The 23,866-nt window shown below is 39.2% G+C and overlaps 3 protein-coding genes across 3 annotated transcripts; 2 read left to right on the forward strand and 1 right to left on the reverse strand.

Annotated features, from left to right (window-relative positions):
• The first annotated feature begins 495 nt into the window (after positions 1-495).
• LOC128266313 (transcription factor SPT20 homolog) lies at positions 496-2,766 on the forward strand. Its single transcript, XM_053002753.1, has one exon. The coding sequence runs from the start codon at positions 581-583 to the stop codon at positions 1,838-1,840; it is 1,260 nt and encodes a 419-aa protein (XP_052858713.1). The 5' UTR covers positions 496-580; the 3' UTR covers positions 1,841-2,766.
• Positions 2,767-5,038: 2,272 nt separating this feature from the next.
• LOC128266315 (uncharacterized) lies at positions 5,039-6,814 on the forward strand. The gene is made up of 3 exons (XM_053002756.1): positions 5,039-5,173; positions 5,237-5,488; positions 5,879-6,814. Exons 1-3 carry the CDS (start codon positions 5,156-5,158, stop codon positions 6,701-6,703), a joined length of 1,095 nt encoding a protein of 364 aa, XP_052858716.1. The 5' UTR covers positions 5,039-5,155; the 3' UTR covers positions 6,704-6,814.
• Positions 6,815-9,107: 2,293 nt separating this feature from the next.
• On the reverse strand, positions 9,108-10,837 carry LOC128266317 (activating signal cointegrator 1 complex subunit 2 homolog). The gene is made up of 3 exons (XM_053002760.1): positions 10,666-10,837; positions 10,031-10,278; positions 9,108-9,965 (listed from the first exon to the last, which is right to left on the reverse strand). Exons 1-3 carry the CDS (start codon positions 10,675-10,677, stop codon positions 9,515-9,517), a joined length of 711 nt encoding a protein of 236 aa, XP_052858720.1. The 5' UTR covers positions 10,678-10,837; the 3' UTR covers positions 9,108-9,514.
• Between the last annotated feature and the right edge of the window lie 13,029 nt (positions 10,838-23,866).

Raw genomic sequence — 23,866 nt, forward strand, 5'->3', positions numbered from 1 at the left:
CAAATAAATTTCTGCCTCGAAATGCTGTTTGCGTTTGTTGTTAATAATACAAGTCACTTGTAGAGTTTTCGCAGAGGTATAATGAAATTTTTAAGACTCCTGCGACACGTTGGCCTTAAAAATTATGTACTTAAGCTATTGATTGATATATTACTCCGATATAAACAATTTATTATAATAATTATTTCTAATTAAAAGAATTCTTTTATCCCTTAACTAATGGAGTTAAAGTCTAGAAAAATTTTAAAAATCCACCTATATAACGAAAGCAAAGATGTAAACTGAAAACATTTTCCTTTGTTAGAGTATCTACAAGTTAGAAAATGGGTACTATAGTTGTTATTGACATCTCATGTTGTTTTTCGCAAGAATCGCAAATTAGTCTGAGCCCGAGTATGATCACCTGAGCCAACTCGAACTCAAAAGCGAACGCCTACGACAAATGACAACGCTCACGGCGACGCCAGCATCTCTGCTCGCAACCTCCGCCGGATTCTTTTTGTGTCAGTCGGTTTTCGGATCAGTCGCCGATCAGTCGAGCTGACCACCAATCCGGGGAAGACTGAGTGATTGAGTGATCATGCTGAATGGAAAATTCTACACGGGCCTGCCGCCCAAAATGGTGGAACGTCAGGGAGTGAATGTGTGCAATCGCCAGGAGTCCCACTTCTACTGGCCAGATGACTCTCGAGCCGAGTCTGCGGTGGAGAATCGAGTGAAAAGGCGGAATAGCCAGCAGTTGGAAAAGCCTGTGCAGAGGATAACCACCGTACAGGACTCTCCCACTGAAGTGGACACAAGGCGAATGTTTCACAAGGAGTTTGCCAGCTCATCCATACAGTTTTATGATAATCTACAGTCGAATCCCAGTAAAAGAGTTCCCCTGGGAAGAGGACTGCGCAGGGAGTTGACCCCCAAGCTCACTGAAGTCAGAGCCCAGGAGTTGGATAACAAAGCTGAGGATACAAGCAATCGTCGCCAGCAGGCCTATAGCTCTAAAATCCAATTCTACGATTATGTAAACGAAGCGGATAATGCCACTCAAAATAATGTGAGAAGACCCCAGATGGACTTAAATGACAAACGTGAAGTGGAATTGAATACCAAGAACAGCCCTAAATTACAGGTGAAAAGAAATGTGCGCAGTTTTAGTGTGGAACTGGAACCCAAGGTCACAAAGAAACCACTGAATGACAGCCCCGAATGGCGACGACCACGCCCACTGCCACAGCCACAGTCACAGGCACAGCCCAAAAAGATACTCAAGCAAATGCCACAGGATCAGGATGCCTTTGATTATCTGGAAAATCGGGTGAGAAGATTGCAGCTAACTAGGAGTCCGGGTTTGCCCAAAAAGCATGTGACCTACAACGAAGAGGCTGCGGAATATGCCTACTATGATGATCGCGAGGATATTGGGGAACCCATCTACGAAACTCGCCCACGCCAGCCGCCTAATATGCCGACAGGAAGTCGTCAGCAGCAGCAGCAGCAACATCAGCAACATCAATTCCAGCAGCAACAACAGCAACATCAGCGTCAGCTGCCGCGTTCGTTTATGGAAACTAGTCGGGCCAAGCCATTAAATAATAATAATAATTACCAGCCCAACGCCAGCGCTAGGAAAATCTTGCCAAAATTGCCAGAGAGCCCAGCAACAACCATACATATGGTCGATGACAATGACCCCCCCGCGCCCTCTGACCCCCGCAAACACCTGCGCAGCAGCCTCTGCTTCAGCGGCGACGCTCTGATGGTGGGCGGCCAGCCCGCTCAATCGACGGCGCAGGCGCGGCGCAGCTCCGCCGGGCAGAGAATCAGCGTGGGTCTGCCGGACTGAGAGCTCCAATTTGCATGCTTGTTCAATGCAGCTACACAGGGAGAAATGCTGCCAAAAATACGTTTTTTTTATATCTAAATAGGTTCTCTTTGTGTCATATTCAACAATTTTACCATAAAAAGTTACTTAATTTGAAATACTAGTTTGTTAGGCAACAATTTTTAAGAGAACTTCAACAAATTTAAATATTTCTGAAACTTTAAAAAACTTAGTTGTGTATATTAATTACGAAACTGAACCAAAATTTTCAATTACCATAAAGTCTATAATATTTTTAAGGCGATTTTTATAAAGACCTTATAACTTAAAAAATTTAGAAATTTTCTGAAAAAAAGAATACATTTTTTTGGTTTTTTTTTCAATTGTAATTAAAAATGTTCAGAGAGAATTTACTTTTTTTACATTTCTTAATAATCATTTATTCGTAAAAAAGCTTAATAAAAATACATTTTGGTAATAGCCAAACTAAGACTAGATGGCAATTCGTATTCAATAGTTATTATTATTTTTCCCTGTGTAGTAAAGTTGAAAAAAAACAACCTGCATAGCTAATTGAATGCAACAGTAAAGAAAAACACCGACTGCGACTGCAATAGAAACAGCACGACAGCAATAGCAAAAACAACCTAAGCCGACAGCAACAATATCTCTGGCAGCAACTAAACCCACTTTATGAGTTTTACTTTTACGATCGTCTGCTTAACTTTGACTTCACCCACATCCAAATGAATGAGTCGACTTTTGTTACTGCTATGGAAATATGCGGTTGAATATACATAAACAAACCTTGATCTTGACTAATTTGTGAGCATTGCTGTTGTTGTGAAACCCGAGCATGTATTAATTTGGCTTTTAAAGCCAACGCAGAATAATCTATAATTATTATAATAGAGATATGCTAATAAACTGATATATAACCAAACGAATTTCGAATTTGGAAGCATTCAATTAAGCCTAAAACTTATTAAATATAGAGACTAAAGCGTATATAGATAAAATGTCTGAAATTGTGTTACATTAAGATTTCTCTTACTAATAGATGTACAAACTTTAGGAGCTAAACTAATAAAGAAATTTATAATCCACAAATAAGGATTTATATTATAAAAAGTAAATTTGTTTTCACAACTTTCGAGGTGAAATTGTGAATGTACGCATTTGAATTTATAAACGTTAAAATGTTAGGCTTAGAAAGGCTTGAAAATGCAGTGATTAATAATGTGCAGAGTAAGTGTATACTTTTTTAGTCATTAATTCAAGTGATATGTCTGTAATCAATTTCAAAATTGCTGTGAATAAGCATAAACTACCTTCCAATCGTGAAGCATATTGGCAAATCGGGATATTAACAACGCCAACTAATGTAATTTAAGGCACCCTTTCGTGCCGTTTTTTTTTTATTGGATCACTCGAATTCCCAACAATTTGCTGGTCTGGACAATCAAATCAATGCTTTAGGCAGCTCACCAGGCCTTGCCCATTTTTATTGCCACTTGCCACTTGGAGGTCCCTGCCCCTAGCTCCTTTCACAAAACTTTCAGCCATTTGGGCAACAAGCAAAAACCGTTTTGGTGGCATTGTTAAAAAACCAGCGGAAACTCAACCAGCTCGAAGTCAAGTTTAAGTCCAAGTGCAAGTTTAAACGGCGACTGGGCGGCTTTTTGAGTCGCTGTTTGACAAGGAAGCGGGAAATTATGCGAAGTTGCAACAATTGTGGTTGCAATTGTCACGCGTGTTGAACTTGAGCTTGACCTTGTCTTAAAAAGCGGGGAGTGGAATAACCACCCATTGTCCATCTGACAAATTGAAGCAAGTGCAGCAATTATGCATCATATGCCACGCTCCAAGCTTCAATCAAGGCGGCATTAGCATCGCTTTAATTGCCGGCAATCTGCGACTGCCATGGGAACTCAATTTAAGAAAATCCAGAGACAGGATAAGCGTGCAATGAAGCGTGGTGAAATGTTACGCAAGTCCCTGTCCATATCCATAGCCATTTCTTCGTCCATTTCCATTTCCACTTAAGCCAACTTTTTAGACAAAACAAACTGCCTCCGCACATGTACGAATATACAGATATATAGCATATATCTTCCGCATTTCGATCGCGCATCCTGGCCGATAGAAAGTAGTCCAAGCGAGCCGACAAAAATGGCAAAAAAGGCCAAATAGCGGAGCCACCTGGCTAACATTTCCTCGTTTGTGGCCCCGGCTGAACCTGAACTTCGGGCCAAAAGCGAAGATAAATAAAAAGCGCTGCATTTATTGGGTAACCGATCGTTTGGGCGATTACTCGTGGAAACCCGTTTGCAGAAAAAACTGATTCAAATAATTCGATAATGTGGCTCTTCTGCTTTTTATGTGGGTGTGTGGCTCGTGCCAGTACCCCCTATGCACTTCAAGAAATTTTGAGTTTTTATAAAAGCCTTTATTTATTGAACTTGTTATGCGACAATTTTGGTTTATTAAATTTTAATATTTTCTTAGCTTAAAATGTTAGCCTTAAAGTTAATGTTTTCAACTTTTCATATTGATTTTATATGAAAAGAAAGTTGAGAGAATTAAACCAATAATTGCTTTCTTTTGAGTTGTGTAAAACATAGAACAGTTTGAACATTAAAAAAATAAGAAGCTTTAAATGCTGTCATAAATAATTTATACAAAAACAATAACGTTTTGATAAAAGCACTTTGAATTTATTTTAATACTTTGTTTCATAGTCATAATTTAAATTTCCGATTATTAAATAAATAAATAAGTTTCAAGTTATTTCATACCATCTTAAAAAACTATCAATCTTCGCCTATTAACTTTATTGTCGTACCTTCTTGTGTACATATATAATTTGCTTACTTTCCTATTAAGTCACAGAGCAAAACCGAAACCGAAACCCCCTCCGCGGTCACAACTTCAAAGTAGCAAATGGCCCTCGTTATGTGTAATTGCGGGCATAAAGAAACATTTTATTTATGCCCCCCGCCCCGTGCGATGGGTTGGCGCTCTATTTCCTAGTGGAAATGCAAATGAAGCCTCAGTCTGCGAGTTGTAAACTCTGTGTTGTGAGTAGCAAGTCCATGCGTGAAGCGGAGATTTCGATTTCGATCTGCAGACTACTGCATACTGACTAGCTCACCTGGCAGGTTTCAATTGCGATTGCCATTGCAAAACATGTTGCGGCAGGTTCGAGGAAGCTGGCATAAAACTGTTGCGTCCGTTGGCCGAACTTTCAGTTTCGTTGGGGCCACGCTGGTGGTTAATACCGTTGAAGAGAGTTTTTAAAAGCCATAAAACCCCCGAAAACACAGCCCACTCAAGATGAGACTGTGCCGCAACGTAAGCTGTTACACCCGGAATTATCAATCTACATTTAAGCTAAAATGGATATTAACCCCACAGTTCTTGGTGGTCGCGATGCTGTTAGTCACGGTCACCGTCACTTCTGGCCTGAGACCTCCGAGATCCTACTACCGCAGGAGCTACTTCAGTGCAGTGGCACCAGGACACGGACAAGGATCAGGTTCTCTGCCAGGACCAGTGCGACTAGGACCTGCAGGATACCTGCGAGCCGATCTGCAGACAAATGAGAGCAAGCACCGGCCCGTGAGCAAAAAATATCCCAAGAAGAGCCACTACAGACCCTACGGATCGGTGAGTTATGACAAAAATGCCAAGGTATAAATCATTAAAGTTTATATCTGTATGTTGGAAATTTCTAAAAAAGCTATTACTAGCTATTACTAAGAATATTTTGGCATTTAAATGGGACTTAAACTTCAAAGTAACAACTTGGCGTTTTTTAATTTATATGTTTGAGCATACTAAAACTAAAGAGATGCAGCGGTGGTCAAAAGTATTAACACAATTTATGTGCACTTTTTTATTTGATTTGTGTCCCTTTTTTATACAACTTCTGATAATTTGTTAATGAACAAATGCCAATATTTATTTCTTTTGAATTGTGTCTACAAGTGTCTTATTCAGTTCCCAAAAAATTTAATTTAAATATTTAAATTTTCTTATTAAATGCTTGTTTGGCAGGAGGAAGAGGACTATTCCAGTGAACGCTACAATTCCGCCGAATACTCGGGGGAGTCCTCCGTTCAGGACAGTCGGGAGTACACCATTGGCACCCAGATCCGCGTCCAGCATCCGATTACAGTGCCCAAGAAGTCGAGCAGCTCTGGTTACGCCAAGCAGCCGAAATACGTGACGGCCATTCCATACAAGGCCACTGGCTATGACTCCGATCTTCACAAGCCGATTGGTTATGGATCCGATGCTCACGTTCACATTGGATCCGGAGAGGATGTCGGTCCACCGCCCAAGCGATCAAAGTGGAATCCAGTGCAATACGATGCGGAAGCCGATCCCTTCCACCTAGTGCCACCGCCCAAAGCCACCGTTGCCTCCAGCAGCAATTCTTACAGTGTCTACGAACCCGAACACGATGACTACGATGTGGTCCCAGTGCCTCGACCCAAGAGCCACGATCGCTACAAGAGTGTGGCCTCCAAGAAGCAAATAGAGGCGTATCTGGAGGACCAGCAGAAGCTGCTGGACGAGGCCATCAAAGTGCAGCTGCTGAACAATCCCAAGCTGCAGAAGTTCTTCAAGGCTCAGGCGCAGGAACAGGAGCGGGAATCCCGGCCAGATCTTGAGATCGAGGACTTCGAGGCCTATCCGCCAAACTTTTCCGGTCCGGGACACCTGCGCAGCAAGTACATCGACCACCCGCTGCCACCTCCGTCCAAGGGATCCCGATCACGCCGGCGTCCTGCGGCCGGAGATCTCAACCGGCCGCCCAAGACCATCATCAAACCTAAACGAAAGTACCGATCGACAGCACTGGTCATCAATGTGTGAGGGGATCTACTTAGTCTTTACCTAATTACTAATTTAAATATCGTCTAAAAATTTTTAGTATAGTCGTACTGTAAAGTAGGGTTGTAAATAATAAAAGACCATTTACTTTAATTAATAATTGGTATAAATTTCAAGCTGGTTAAAAAGAAGTCTTTAAGAAGTTATGCTGAACAACATTTAATTATAAATCGATTTTTCTTTCCATAAGTCATTGAACTACATATATAAATATTCATTTTAATTCGACACCATTTTGTTATAAGGAATAAGAGTATTATGGGGAAAAGTACTTTTCTGAGTAATATTCAGAATTTTCGGGACTTGTCTTTGAAAATATTTTGAGTGATTTCCAAAGTGCCACCATTCAAATTAAGTTTTAATTTGTGTAAATATGTTTGTAAGAATTATTTTATACGAAAAATTTTCTGTCTTACCGTCTTTCTACACACGGTGCGCCATCTAGCGTTAGTCTAAAAAACCTGGATGCCGCTGGTTTGAGTCTCAGCTAACAGGAAAGGTGACACGGATTTCTGATGTAGAATCGAAAATGAAAAATTTTACGAACGCAACGAAAATTTACCAGATAAGTGAGAAATTTTCAGAATAACAAAATTTTCAAGGGGGCGGGTTTTCCAAAATTAAAAAAAACAGTCGAGGGCCACGAGGCACGAGACCGTCTTTAGGGTGCCCAGCATGTGGCCCAAGCAGCAACTTTATAAAAATAAATCAAATTAAATTAATATAAAATCACTTAACCCAATGACAAATTAACTCTCAATTTAATCGTGTTTACAAGTGTTAATTCGGCAGTTAATTAAATATATTAATTACTCACTTAATAAAAACCTCGGTTCGTCACACCCACGACCCATAAATGGAGCTCGACATCTCGCGACAAAATCTGGCGACGTTTGCCATTCAATCATAAACTAGAATGAATCATAAAAATAGTCGTTTAAAGAACTCATTAAAACCAACACACCCATATGACACCTGTTACGATATTCCGGGCAAATTCTTGACTTTTACCTCTTTCGCAAAACCGAACGAAAATCCGCAATTGAGCATGCCAATCCAATCGATTGCGAATGCCGCAAAAGTGGGTGCACAAAGGCACGCGGAGAAGAAATCATAGAAAACAATAAGCAGCAAGAAACAAAACCAAATTGATTTTCTTAATTGACTGGGCAATTTCAACAGAAGCCAGACCCCAAAGCCCAAGTAAAGGCAAAAATCCAAACTCTGAGCCGGACTCTCGAGTCCACAACAAAACTGACCTTGAAAGCTAAGCTCTGAAAAGTGTTGCTAATATTGTTAATGTAACCGTTGCTGGTGGTGAAAAAGAATGCCAACCGGTGGATGTGGAAAGTACAGAGGGAAAAATAATAGCAGTGTTTAATTGTCTCTAAGTTGTTTTAAAATTGCCATGCCATAGCTTCAATATTTTTTAATACATTTAGTAAGAAGTTAATTATTCGATGGAACGTCTGCATAGCAATTCATTGAATAGAAAAAGTAGTAAGATGCCGGAATAATTTATTTTTCTCGGTGTAAAATATTTGTGTAAGATACTTAAGATTTACATTTCTAAAAAGGGTTCACTGCTAAAAGCCATTTTTAAAAAGCTGATATGATGAAATATTGCTGAAGCCAACAAAACATATTTGGTTCAATCATCTACTTTATTTTATTGCAAGAAATTCTTAGCCACATAAGAAATAATTTTAAATAAATTGATATATTATATAAGTAATTTTCCTGCTTGCGTTAGGTATACAAAATAAGTTGTAGGTATAAAGCTGCACACATAGTGATTTTTGCTAAGAACTTAACAAGTGAGAGGAAGCAGCCAATTAGCTGGCATTCTTGCGTTCGGTGGTGCATAAAACTGAGCAAAATATTTGGTTGTAATTAAGTTGCACTAACTGAACTGGAGCCTGACGGATTGAAGTAGCATTGGGAATTGATTTAGTGCCCCAATCCCCTATTAAACCTCTGCCACCCCCACTTGCACATGGTTTTCCGGCTTAGCCCACATATATAGCCCAAGCTGATTTCATTTTCGTTGGAATTTTGCACAATTGGCCAAGATTACTGTCAAATAGGCGAAACCAGTTTGAGGTCTTTCCTTGTTGGCCGCATAGAATCGAAACAGAAACCGAACTGAAACTTGTTTTGCATGTACGAAAGTTGGTTGTGTAATGCAGCATTTAGTGGGCGTTCACCACCTGAGGTGTTTAGATAAATCTGCTGGAAATTAAATTTAAAAAATCGTTGGCTAAAAACAAAAGACTGCAGGACACGAACTTGGATTTTCTTTAACTCGTTATCGTATATTGCTCTTAAACATCTAAGGTACAAAATTGCTTAGATGTCCCAAGGCCCAAAACACTACAGTTCTAAATTAAATTGGAAATTGGATCAACATCTTCGATGTTTATTAGCTTCTCTTTTCGATGTATTGAATGGGGGATTTTGGGAAAACACAGAGTTTCAAATTTGTTTTATATTTCACAAATATCCAAATGATATTTTGAATATTTCAAATTTTAATTGGCATTACCCCTTGGGTAGTGACTTATAATTTTCTCTGTGTAGGATTATAAATTACAAACAAACAGTACGCATATAGGAAGTACGATACATAGTTACAATTTGCTCTTAAACATTATCACACAAGAGTTTTGATGGAGTCAAGAAGAGAGTAAAGTTGTGATAGGGGAAATAACTAAAAGGGAAGGGTGGTGTCCCTCATGAAGAAGATGCAACATGTCTGAGTTAGTAGTAAGTTGGAGGAGGGGATACTAAGACCTAGACCTTGTTGAAGGAGTAGGTGAAGCCGTCGGGCGTGCGGTTCAGGGAGAGTTTTCCGGGTGGCGAAAAGCGATGGGGGTTGGGCGTGGTGGTGGTGTAGTACGCCTGCTGTGGCTGCTGCTGCTGGTACTGCGGCTGATACTGCTGCTGCGGCTGGGGTTGCACGGGCTGCGGGTTGTAGGCGGGCTGCGGGGCGGGGCGGTACTGGGGCTGGGGGGCGGGCTGCTGGTAGCTCTGCTGGTTCTGCCCGAAAGAGGGATCGTTGTAGCGGGGATCGTAGGATCCATCATCTCCGTAGTCGTTGCTGCGGAAAGAGGACTGAGGCTGTGGTGCCGGAGCCTGGTATTGCTGCGGCTGGTACTGCTGCTGTGGCTGATATCCGGCCGTGGGCACGGGCTGCGGCGGGGCAGGTGGTGCCTGCGGCAAATGATCTCCAGAAGCTTGGAAACTAATTTGGCAGAGTATTTCAAAAATTACTAAAAACTTCAGGCTTAACCCCAATCATATCCCTACCCATTTTTGCCGGCGGTATAGGAAATAGTGCGCCTCTGGCCCGAGGGATCCACATAGCTGTAGCTGCCATGACGTGTGCCATCCGCATCGGTCTCCTCCTTGAAGTTAATACCATCCTCCTGCTCGTAGGCAGCTCCAAATTTACCATCTCCGGAGAGATAACGCTGCTCACTGATAATAGCTGCCGTCTTGGGATCCTGGTGATAATGCTGGCTGGAAGCCAGAGCCACCAAGGTGGTCAATGCGAGCTATAAGAAAATGCGCTATTTATTATCAATCCGCAAACTAAATAAGTTGACTATTGTGATTTTAAATGTAACATTTTATCTTCTATTAAAATCAAAGAAAAAATATTTAACTCCGTTAACAAGGACTAGCAATAACATACAATTTAAATACCAAAATGTACCCAGGAAATGTTTAAATACATTTAAGAATAAATCTCACTGCATGCATAGTGTTTTTTCATTTAATAAAATGATATGAAAGACATCACAATTTATTCAGTAATCTGATTCTTAAATGATAATTTAAAGCTGTTCACAGTTAATCATTAACTCTATTGATCAAACAATTCGTAAATTAACATTTATGTGGCTTTTTAAGCTTTCACCCTTATATAAAACACAACTCACAAATCTGAACATTTTAGTGGGGAGAATTTAGAGTATCCTTGTCAAGCGTAAACTGCACACTATTGTTTATCTTTTTCAGGGGGATTCACACGCGCCTTTACGCTTACAAGTCGGTTACTTAATAAATGGGACCGACGACCACGGATTTGTGGAGTTAACTGCCTTCCGCAACGGCGCCGCCCATGCTTTTTATAGTCCGAGCGGGAACCTTGGATCGCCGATCGACTCCGCCTAGGCACTCGAAGCCGTGTAATTGTGTTGGTACTATTAACGGCAACAACAAGTCGGCCAAGACGGCAGCAGCCAGCGTAACAATAACAAGAATCGAGCTAAGTGCTCCAATAAGTCAACTTTGGTCGAGTATTGGTATCGCGGTCGTGTTGCCAAGTCGTTTTACCAGTTTCGATCTCTTTCGCTTGGAGCGCAAACTTTTGCTTTCTATAGCTATATATATACTATATGCTATATGCACTCAGTTCCACAGTTTCTGGCTGCAGCCCAAGCCCAAGACGAAACTATTTTTTAATTATTTCAAAAGTTTTCCAGTTTCGATCCGGCGCCCAGGTATCCTCATCTGTGGGGGGGATCTGGCGAAAACCAGGAATTATCAATTGGTTCTGCTGTGAGGCACTGCCTTCGAATGATGCAATTTTTATGGCAATAGAGACCAGCACAGGCAAAAAACAAAAAATAAATATAAAGAAAAAAGAAAAAACAAGGCTTTGTATAAAAAAAATGTAATATGGGATATCTAAATTGCGCTATAATTAAAATTATATTAATCTGATATTGAGAAAGTTCATTAAGGCCTAAGAAATAAATAATCTTAAAAGCTGTGGCTTTTCTTCAAATCTTCTTAAAAGGTTAGCTTTAAAGAAAGCGTGTTATTAGTTGCTACAAGAGAATCGTAAAAAAGTGAAGATAATTACTTTTGGACAACAATTTTCTTGCAGTTGCTAGTGACAATTAACAACTTGAAAAGAGTTTTTAAATCTAGCTTGTAACAATTTTCGCAGTGTTAAAAGCCCCTCAGAAACTGCCGATTTTGATGGATAACTCTGCCAAGAAACAAAACCATCAGAGCTTGGGAAATTCGCCGAATGAGCGTTGTTAACTTCGCTGCCATACAGTTGTGAAGCTGTATTTGCATTCTGCATGTGCATGGCCAGGTTGATTTATATCTAGATCGCACTCAAAGCTGGACTTTGTGGTGTGGCCAAAAGCGCTTGGCAACAATCGCCAGTGCTGCAATGTGTTTGACTTGTTGACTCCGCGCTGGCTTCAATTATTTATTGTGTTTGAAATGTCTGGCATTGTTTGGGCTTGTTTATGGCCAACAGTTGGCTGCCACCCACATGCTCTACGCCCACTCCCACGCCCCCACCACCCCCTTTGCATAATGTTTGCAGAGAACTTTTAGCATTAGTTATGATCAGTAACGATCCAAACGGATCTGCATTCAAAAGACAGGGCCATGTGAATGTTAGTTGAATTACACAGGAAATTCGTATTTAATTTGATTAAAAAATGAAATTCAACTTTCACAATTTTGTTTTAAATTACAAAAAAATTTAATAATTAAAAGGTTTAACCCAAACGTTTTAGTTTTTAAATAAAAAACGTACGTTTAAATATTAAAAAGTCATCATATACTAAGACACAGCTAAAACTACATTCTTCAATGGGCCTATTTAAAAAAATTATGTAAAAATATACCAGTTTTTTAAACAAGAGTTCTGAAAAAATATATTACCTTCGGCAAGTATTTTCTCAGCAAACACCGTTAATAGATTAAGAGCATTTAGGTATGCAAATCGGTTTTCCATATTTTAATGAGCAATTTCCACACACCGGCACACTCTCCATTGTTTTGTGTGTGTGTGTGTGTGTGTGTGTGTGCGGCACAAAGTAGCCGCATGTGGTCGAAGTTCTCGAGTAGCAACACTCTCATTTACACCGTTATTTGCCCTTTTGCAAGTCGCCATCGCCATTGCCATCATCATCCGCCTCATCGTCATCGTCATCATCATCATTCGGCGGGTTTGTTTGTGTGGCCAAAAACGGAGAACGCCCTCTCGCAGCAGGAGGCGGTAATCAGTGAGCGGCAAAAAGGAGGAGGAAATTAAATCAGTTGTCAAATAACAACAAGAAAAGAAGCCATAGTATAGCATTTAGCTATATAGGAACAACATGGCAAGGAGGCGACAGCCAGAGCAAGAGCAGCCCATCCAAGGTGAAGTTGAGCAGTTGAGCATGGCCGGATTAGCTTGAGGGTGTGCCCACCGGAGGGTTGAAATGGTCCAGCAACAGTAAACACTCTGAAAAAATTGATTGAGCTTATTCTTAAAAAAAAAAATACATATTTAATATTTTAAATATTTACACGTTTATGGGATTGATTTTTTTATTGGAATACAGCCTGGCACTAGTTAAATTTATTGTTCTAAAAACCCATTAATTCCTAACTTTAACAGACATTTGAAATAATCCTAAATCATATTAAAGCGCAAACTTTGAATTTGTTTACATAAAAATAATATATTTAATGAAGAATCATTTCAACTATTATCTTTTATATTTTTACCATTTTTAAAATATTTTTCTTAAACTATTAAAACACAAAATTTCCGCGTAATTTTGTTTTAGGGTTTGCAATTTTCAGATTTATCTCTTTAGATAAATTGCAATTATCGAGCGCTCACTGTACGGGTTAGAGTCCTTCTTCCGTTGGCCTCTCTGCTGCTGCTGCCTTTTTGATTTCCATTTCGATTTCGAGGCGTTTGCCTGATGCGACGATACTGCCACCCAGGAATTTCGAAGGGAGGGAGTTATATTAGAAGGTTGATTTTGTTGTTATTTTTGTTTTGATTGCGCCGTCATCTCCATTGGCCAGAGCGAGATGGATGCGATTCTATTCAGCATTGCATTTGTCAGGCTTTTACTTTGGCCGAGTTAATCACAATCGGCGAACAGATAATGAGGGTTGAGCCCTCAGGGAGGGGGATGCATGCAAAGCAGAGCATTTTCCGCATCCATGCTGCCATAATTCCGCGTTGTCTCTCAATTATTTCAGCTGCTGTTCCGAACCCAAAAGTCTGAGTCAGAATTCCAAACTAGGAAACTACCACCCGAACAAAGCGAAAAAGGGAGCCGGGAGATTTGGGCAGACAATTGCGATTATTTGTAATTCAAGATGCAGTCGAGCGTTCTCTGAAATCGAGCGAGTCAACTCCGCGCGGAAGGTTAACAAAAATTTAATGCTAAATGCTTATCGGTTCCATCATCATCTACACATCTCCATTTCCATCAGAAGTCAAAACCGAAACTCGCTAAACTTGTTGGGAAATACGATCCATTTATTCCTGGAGGAAGAGAGAGAGCAAAATAAGGAGATGGTGATTTGATAGCTGATTCATGGATGACCCTGCACACTCGTCAAAAGTCAGTCAGACAACTCTCTATGCACTGGGAAAAAACAGCAATTTTTACAAGATATTTACAGATAATATTTGCACTAAAACTTATTTCTACCTCTTTATTTATGCAACATTTTTATAAAGAGCAAATACTGAAGTAAATGGTTAATTCAAAATGCTCGTTATGCTATTTTCAGCGATTTAAACCTAAAATAAATCTTTTAATATAGGAAGTTTGTGGAAATTCTTTTATAACTCTCAATATACATTTTAAGAACTTCTTTGTGCATTATACAAACGTCCGCTGTCTTTCTGTGTAATCATGACTAAGTACTGACAATTCAAATCCGATTTTCCTTTATGCATGCGTAATATGATACATATTTCTAACTCCCGTGTAAGTGCCCGCTAATTGCGCATCTGCTGAAATTTCACATCGCATTTTCTTGGGCTAGGTTTCACTTACCGTTTGACTTTTCCTCCGGCTTAGCCTTACCCAGAAATCAGTTGTCAGTGGCCATTTAAGCCATTTAAATGCCGCATAGCAAACGTGGTTTATAGCGCCACTGGACCAGTTTCCCCACACGCGCACACACGCATTGGTCCGTTGGCAATATCAAGGTCATTTGGCTTGGATTATTGCGTGTTTTTTTCTTGGGGCTGGAAAGGAGGCGGTGGAAAACGAGTTTTTCGCATGCGTAGCGGTTTTCGCACTGCACCCGCAGACTTCCGCATTTCGGGGGCTTGATATTGGGTTCGGCTGTCTGCGCAGTGTGCGAATATGCAAATCCACTGCCGAGTGACGTCAAATGTGGAAAAGGAAGCGGAAAACTGGACACTGAGAGAAAAGGAGTTTATATTATATGATGTGTACTTACAAATAAAAGAGGCTTAAAATTCGACTGCTAGATAAAAGTCCAATTTAAAACTAGTTTTATTTAGCCTAAGATGTGCATATTAGTTGATTCTAACATATGGAACATATGTTAGTTTTGTTGTGTTTTGTTATTAAAATTGTAATTACAAACAAAAATAGCTTACAAAAAGGTCTTCCAGACCTGTTATTAAAAATTATTTAGCTGCACTCTTCAGAGTCCGACTGAAAAAGTGATTTAAATTTCTTATAGCATATGGGAATTTAGTTTTATAATTTGTTGTGTCGCTTTTTGGATCAAGAAGGTGATCCAGATCTGCAATTCTTAGTTACATAACTCCACCTATTAGAAACGGCATGACAAGTAAGTTGATGCATTATTAAATTCTGAAAAATAAGTTAGTTTTATTTCATAAGCATAAGCCCCAAAAAATGTAATTTAAATTTCAATTTTTTCATATGTGCCAACTTTAGTTTGATTTCCCGCTAAATGTAAGCAGAAATGATTTTTGTCTTCCTGTGCCTTCCGTGAAATATCAATCTGCCCTTGTCCTTGAAATGTGGCATGCCACTACCCAGTTGCAGTTAGTGCACTTTTCGAAAGTTGTTTTGCAGCCACCCAAATTGTTGACCTTGTCGAAAGAATCGGTGCATTGAACCCTGAAGATTGAAATTACATGGGAGACCAAGAGGCAAGAATTTACTGTTCGATTTTTTGGAGGGAGTAGTTCAAAGCTCACGGAAAGTTTTCCACTTAAACCAAACACTTATCTAAAGACCAAGAAAAAACTGCGGTAATTTGAATATCTTTATGAACAGCAGCTACGTGACTTGATTGCAAAGAAGGTCAACTCACGAGTGAGACAATTAAACCGATGCTGACATCCATTCATTGGCGAAAATGATTCATGACTCAACGCACATTACACATTAATTACCGGCGCTGACAAAATGCTATTAACCAATTTATGATATCCATGCATAATCGCGTTTTCAATGTCACATCAGATGGGGTTTATTTTTAGTGGTATTTCGGTGTGATATGCAAACAAGTGAACGATTAATTGCATTGGCAGCGGCGACAAATCAACAAATCGGAATCGCTCAAACAATCCCCTGAAAATGGGCATTGAATTCCGGTTAATTGTGCGCCATTGTGGGACAATGTCAAACGTCAAAGTGCAAGAATTTGACAGGCCATAAACAAACACAGCCTTAAATAAAAAACAAATAAACCGGCAAGTCCACCAAGTTCCGCTCTCATGACAAGGCAGTAAATTATTATCGAAAAAAATACGTCCACTTGACGGGCCCACTTGTAATCGATTTGATATTTAGACCTCACCTCCACTCAACTCAACTCAACTTCGAGCCACTCAATTCAAGTGTTTCGGCCGAACGCTCGCCTCCTTTTTCACAGGTGATTAGATGTTGGCCACGTCTGCGGCGGCGGCTCAAAGTGCTTAATTAGCCTACCGTTTCTTGCCGCTTTTTTTTTGGTTATTACTCTGTTGTTGTTACTTTGGTTACTTTGGTTGCCGACTTTTCAAAACAATCCAAAACTTAGGCACCGAGAAAAAAGGTCTGAAAGTTTCATATTCAATTTAGACCAACAGATAATTTGTTTTTTTATTTGGTCAATTTATTTCATTAAATTATAGTTATTAATGAACAGAACTGCTTTAAATGTAACATGATACTTATGTTCGTTTAAGGTAGATGGCAAAATGTAGTAAAGAAATAATAAAAAATGGTCATAACAATGCAACCTATTTGGTGTTTACAACACTATTATTTTTTATTGATATTAATCAATTCATTCTTACCTATAGTATTACTCATGTTTTTAATACTTAAATAACTATAAAATTTTAATGAAAGTATGCATTTATTGAAAATCTATCGGCCAGCAATCATGAGCATTTTGCTTAAGCTTTAAGTTTGTTTTGGAGATTAATTAATTTATAATGCTGCATGCATTCTTTTAATATTATTTTGCGAATCTAAACAAAAAAAATCGTTGGTTATTTTGCATAGTGCATTAAGTCGAATTATAAACTGAAATCGGCATGCGGTAATGATATGCCAATCACAAAACTTAAGCAACATGTAGAGCGGATCAGCTCATTGGGTTCATTTAGAGTAGAATTAGCAGCGAATTTGGAAACCGAAACATTTCGAATAGTTGGCTAATTACAGCCGTGGAATTCGGCTCTCACAAACAAAAACAAACATTCAGACCCACACTCAATAAAAAGAACAAGAAAACATGGTTTTTGTGTAGGAGAATTCCCATAGCTAATCATTTCCTGATTGCATGAAACTGTCGCAATTCGGAGTTTGTAAATCTTCGATGTAAATTTGTTTATTTTACCGCTGATCCTTGAGCCTGACTGACACAACAACGGGCCAATTAACTGCTGCCAAGACGCTGAGAATCAAAAAGTAAATAAATCAACAGAAATTGAGCCCGAGCCCCCGTTAATATTTCCTGCGCCTGTGCAATATTTTGCAACAATATATCCAACTACCCACACGAGTTTTGACAGCCATCGACAGTTGGCGAAAAAAAAAGAAAGAAAACGTAGACCAGGATTTCAGCTTCTTTCTTTCGCGGACAATGCCTGCGGTTGATTTTTTGTCTTGATTCTTTCTATTCCCTCCTACCTTTGTCTTGCTTTTTTCCTGGCAATTATTTGGCAATTTTCTTTCACCGCTTTCGATGGTAAAATGCATTACAATATATCCTTATGCCGTACAGGATTATTTTGGTCATTGCCATGTTCTCACAGCCTGGCATTGTCCTGTGCTCCTGTGCCGGCCTATGAAAATATTTACTTAAGCCCGGCATTGAACACACAATTAAAAGGTTTTTCCAAGCTAATTGGTTTCAATTATTCCGGGTCTCGGCCAAAGACCAAAGCGCAGAATCCGCCCAGATGATCGTAGTTTTTCCTGAATCTTCTTGAATCGGAATCTGGATTTCGGGCAGCGGCTTCTGCACTGCGCGATTTCACAGATCACTTGCGTCGAGTTAATTGGCTCGGACGGTTACTCAAGATGTTCGACATCGATAGGGGCGAATTGATATGAAAGATGCTCGCTGCCAGATAGCCCAGGCAATAGTAGTTCACTAAAATTCGTACTATTTTTTTAAGAAAATATTACGATTTTTGTTCAAAAATATGTTTTTATTATCTATTATTTGTATTGTTTTTATTGAACGTCTTTAAGGTATCTATCTTTAATGTTTCACATTATCAATTTTGAAAGGAACGTAAAGAGTAATTTATAAAAATAGTTTGTGTATATTGTTACAGGCACTTTGTCGATAAGAAATTTTATTAAATCGGTTGTGGAATGGCGTTAAGGCTTAAAAAAGGCACAGTTTTGATCGAATACATCCAAACTTCCTATTTAATCAATAAATGTATTTAAATGTTCGATTAAGTAAGTGTATTTCCTATTTTGTCAAACAAATAGAAGTTATATCAATATACACTTTAAAAAAAAACATATCTCTTATAATATTAACAATTTTAATTATCCAAAATCATATGCCGCAGTCTAGCAAATAATTTAATCCTCAACCAACATATCCCAATTTTTAGAAAGTTTCAAGCTATACCTTCGTGGGTTTAGTTGGCCAGAAGCTGGAGTGTTCTTCACCACTTTAGAGCATTATAGTCCTTAAAGGACTAATCTCACGCATACGCTCACGCCTTGCGGATGCGAGTCCGACAATTAACCACAACAAAGCACAAATTATGACATAGGCGTTTTCCTGCTGATGGCTTTTCCATTTCCCAGGGCTGAGAATTATGACAATAATGTGACAATTTACATAGCAGCAAACAAATCGCAGGGTGCAAATGAGTTTGAGTTCAGATGGGGAGGGGTTGGCAAAACCACCCCTCGAAGAACTAGTCCTATAGCATAACCAGTTGAAACAGTTGCACTTTCGGCCAACAGTTCATTGCTCATCCTCGCTCATTCTCTCATTAAAATTGAACAGGCCAGCGCACAAAAGTGGATTCGGCACAGCCGAATCTAAGGTCACCCTTTTTCCGCTTAATATTTATATGACTGGAGAGATATACCCAAACCTTCTGCTGTAGGACATCAGGATGTTGCCGCTGTTCACGTGACATTGTCACATTATAATTGCCAGCCCCCGCGCGCCTGGTTCCCCCTCGAAAATATGTCATGGACCGGCGCTTTTGGAACCCGGGCTTAACCGTTTTGTCAGCGGACCCGGCCCTCAAGTGTGATCCGCACGGTAAACAGAGTCCGGCCAGCGTTTTTTAAGCTGCTCAGCACATGCAGCACGCGCAGGAAATTCTGGCCTAAAAAGCACCCCACGCACAGTGGGACAATGCAAAGAAAACTTTATAGAAAATAAATAAATATCTCCATGTGTTAAACAATATTGGTCACAAAAACTAGCCAAATCTTACTTCTGTTACTAAATTTAAAGATTTTTTACAAATACGATAAAATCTTTATACTAATAATTTAGAGTAAATAATAATAACAATACCAAAAGTACTCCTAATCTTACAAGATAACTAAATAAGATTGACCATTAATACAAACTCTTATGTTTCCAGTTAAACCGAAATATAAATTCAAATGCTTATAAATATGACACATTAAAACATTGCGAGCTATTAAATAAAATATATAATAATACTATACTACTACTTGTTAGTAATTGATTTCGAATCTTGAAAATATTGTTCAATATTAAATAAAATGTATAATAGAAAATATTAAAATTAAACCCTTAATATAAGGTTGAGTAAGGAAAAAACAAATATTTATGTTTTGATTTTAAAAATGTAGCTAATATATTACACAAAAATAAATTTTAAAAAATAGTTCAAATTGTTTATGGTGATTAGTTAGAACTTTCTATTTAATTCTTAAAGTTTATGATTCGGTTTCAGTGGTAAAAGCTTGGGATCCTTTTTAATTCAGATTTTAACAAATTTTACTGTTGGAAAGCCATATTGAGAATATTTTAACCACTGTCTCTTTGCCACAGTGAAGCTGACAAGCCACGGCAAGTCAGTCACAGCTCGCGTATTCGCCAAATACTTTTTTGGACTTTTTGGGCTTGGGTTTGGGTTTGGGTTTGAGTTTGGGTTTGACTGTCGCCATGTTTGCGTTAGTGCTAATCCCCGCAGCGGGTTGTCGCTGTCGCCAGCCGCTTGCCGCAGATGATGCAAATATTTTATGAAGTGTTCGAGGGCACTTCAGAAATTAGTTCCCATGTAAGCGCTTAAATGTGGATGTGCCATCCTCCTCATCGCTGGTCCTCTCCTCTAATCTCCTGCAGGAAATTGAAAGCGGTTCGTCGTCTCCCTCGCTCAGCAGCTGTTGTTCCACTCGCTTGTCAATTGCGATGTCAGAAATCACGCGCCCTGCTTTGTGTCTCATTTAGGTTTTTTCTATTTTTTTATCGACACCAATTGGGCGGCAGGCTCGTTAGGCAGCCGCAGATACATCGAATCGCCCTCTGCATCTTTTTTTTCGTGGCCCGGACTTGTCCCATTTTCGGATTAGTGGCTAAATCCCCTTTATTTGACAAAATGGCTTCGATAAAAAGCGAAAAATCAGTAGATTGAAAACGAAATTAAAGTTGATTTTGTTGCTGTTGCCGTCGACAGCTGGCGATAAAAAAATGTGGACAACCAACCAATATTTGGGCATCCACACGATCATTGTCGCTCAAATTTGTGTTCCCTTACCGAAGGTCTTATAATTCTGTCAAAAAGTTGGCAAATGGTTTTGAGAAGTGTTTTTGCGTTTGTTTAATTCTGCCACAGATTTATTGTATCGTTTGTATGAAAATATGTCATTAGCTTTGAATATCGCTTAGCTTATTCTTATAAAAAATGTACAAATAATATGATACTCTAAATAGCCAAGTATTTTTATTTAAATTCATAAAACTAAATTAAAAAAGCATCACAAAAATGTAAGTTCAGCGAGTTGAAATTTGGTTTTAATAATCATTTTTTAAGCATTTTCTTATTCGTACTTTGTACATTTCAAGTTATATGAAAAATATTAAACAATGGAGATTTGAACAAGGGACTATTATTATTGTTAATTTTATTAATTAATTTATAAATCTCATTGCAAGGGTATCCCAATCTTCGCTTACCTTACCAAATTGAATGTCTTGTTATTTTGGAATATATTTTAGTAGTTGGCTTGGTGGAAAATTAATTTACAATCGTCGGGTCCAACACTTCAGACTGAACTGAAGTGGCTTGGTTGCTGGCTCTACAAAATAATTTTCGAGCCTTGTTGATCCTTTGTGGCTTACTCGCGTCGTTCAGCGAAACAAAAGCCCTCGAAAATTGGTTTGCCAATATCCCGAATTCAGCTTCGAACTGGAATACGCTTTTTGTTACAGTTTCGCTGGCGATTTGAAATCGCTAACTACCCCTTTTGTTTTAGGCGCTCCACACATCCTGCACACATTTCCTTATATCCTGGGAGCGTAGTGAACTTTAATGAGGTGATGGTGTGAGTGACGTGTAGCAAGCTCGTTCCCGATTTCGAGTGTTAAGTGGCTACTTCACAACTTTCGAAGTGCCTCAGAACCACGGACAACTCAAACCCGAATTGAGAACCGAAAGCGACAGTTTGTGTTTGGTGATTTCGCGATTTCCCAGGTCGAGGTTGAGTTTTTTTTCGAGGTTGAGGTTGAGGTTGAGGTTGAGCTTTGTCAAAGTCGATTTGTTACATTTCTCAAGTGGCGAGTCCTTTTCATCGTCCTGTTACCCCAGATCCTTCCTGCGAGCTATTTCAATATTTGCCGAGCTCTCATCGAACTGTTGCGGAATGTGAGGGCAGGGTTGGTGGGTCTCTGGTTACACTGAGAAACGTACCTTTAGCGTTGGAAGGGTGCTCTTGAATGTTACGACAGCCAATGTCAAAAGTGGTGAGAAATGTAACGATTTTTTATAAAAAATGTGGCACAACTTGAAGGCATTTTTAAACAGAAAATCTTAAAAAAGTTAAATGTATTTGTGGTTTTAAATATTTCTTTTAAACTCTAAAAGTTAATTTAATATTTTATTTGGTTGTGTTTAACAACAGGTTTCTATATATGTTAATTCTGTATTTTCTAATAAACTGTAGGCTTCTAGTTTTTTAAATCAACTTAATATAAGTTTTTTTTTTAATTTGATTGGAACTTTACATTATTTTTTAATATTTAGAATAGCTCTGTAAATTTCCCACTTGACATTTAATTTAACAATAACAATTCAACTTAATTATATTAACTAAAGGCTCTTAGTTTGCCAATAAAAATCTTAACAAAGACTTTTTATCTTACTTTTGTTAGATACAAGTTTTTTGTTGTTTTCTTCATTCATTCATTCTGCTTCTTAGTTCTTCTTCTATGATACATATCGATATATTTTTTTTCGGTGCATCCCGGCATTTATAGTTAGTTCAGTAGCTCATTCAGGGTTGATCGGACCTCGTTATGATGACATATGGCCTCCCATCGCTGAGGATGACGCGACGGCTTTTCACTTTTCGCCGTTGCTGGTCAACTTCGAGCCCGAAGAGTTTCCAAGTTCCCAGGACCGTTAACCGTTAACCGATGGACATCGCGTGACCCCGTAATAATGGCTTCATTCCGGGGATGCACCTGATGACCGGCCACCTGCTTTCTTGACCGGAAGTTGAAAAGTTTCGAACTTTTCCGACCAGCGAAAGTGGAAGTGGCAGGAGAGCTTCGTGCGACAGCTTAATTAAATGATATGCAACGCCTTTAAAGGCCAGTTGGCCGCCATTTTTTCCCGGAAAGATACAACCCCATTAAAATAAAACTATCTACGCAATCGTTTTTCGTTTACCCGGAGGCCATCGAGCGGTCTGCTTTGTTATGCAAAGAAAACATCAAATGAAAAGGCAACAAATTCAATTACCAGGCTGCGCAATGATTCCGCCCCGGAGGCGAAAATCCATTCGCAGATGCAGCTTCCACCACTTCCGATAAAAAAATTAAATACAGGAGACAGATCCTCCGACAGTTCCGGCTGCAGCAAAAGTTTCTCAGAGGACGACCCCTATTTAATTTAAGACCCACAAGGAACACACAAGATGCTGCAGTCGCGGTGGTCCAGCTTTTGATTGCAAGTCCTTGAACTGGAGGCCCTCAGATCGAAACAGAAAAAACTGTCGCAGATCGTATAACACTTGTTAGGCTGTCGATACACGATGTAAGCGAAATTTCCAGTGAACTCTGTCGCGGGAACAAAAGAGTCCTTCGATCATCGAAATAATGCGGGCAATTGCTACTTTCTTGAGGTTAAACGCAAGTTGCTCTCGAGATTCCTCGAGGACATTGTTCGACGACTTGGCGGCTCAGCGGATTTGCCCTTAATATTTTTCTCACCTCCAGGAGGTCCACTCGTCGCAAAAACCACGGCTATTGTCCCGTCCTCAGATGGCAACAATCAAAAGGATGTGCACAGATTTCTAGAGACTTAGACTCGGGCATCAAGTACTTAGGGGCATAAAAAAGGGGCAGATACAATAGAGGGCCCAGTGCAAAAAGTACTTTGGATGAGGCCACGCTTCGATGATCCTGCAACGCGATGTCCTTGTCCTAATCGCTTTGGATAGCATTGATCGGTTCTAATGATTTAAGACAGCCAGATTTCTAAGTATTCCCACTCCACTTTAATAACAGCTGTTTTATTTGAAGTTGTCTTTCTTATGAGGTAGAAGTCATCCTTTTTCCTTTCATTTTCACATATAAGCTATTGTTTTAGATTGAAAAATGTTTTCAAAATTTAAGACATTTTATTTTTTAAAATGTTAAAAATGTTTTTATCAATGTTTTAAATATTTTTTAACTAATAACAACGTTTTCTTT

The sequence above is a fragment of the Drosophila gunungcola genome, chromosome 3R (genome assembly GCF_025200985.1).
Source record: "Drosophila gunungcola strain Sukarami chromosome 3R, Dgunungcola_SK_2, whole genome shotgun sequence".
In the NCBI taxonomy this organism is placed as follows: Eukaryota; Metazoa; Arthropoda; class Insecta; order Diptera; family Drosophilidae; genus Drosophila; species Drosophila gunungcola.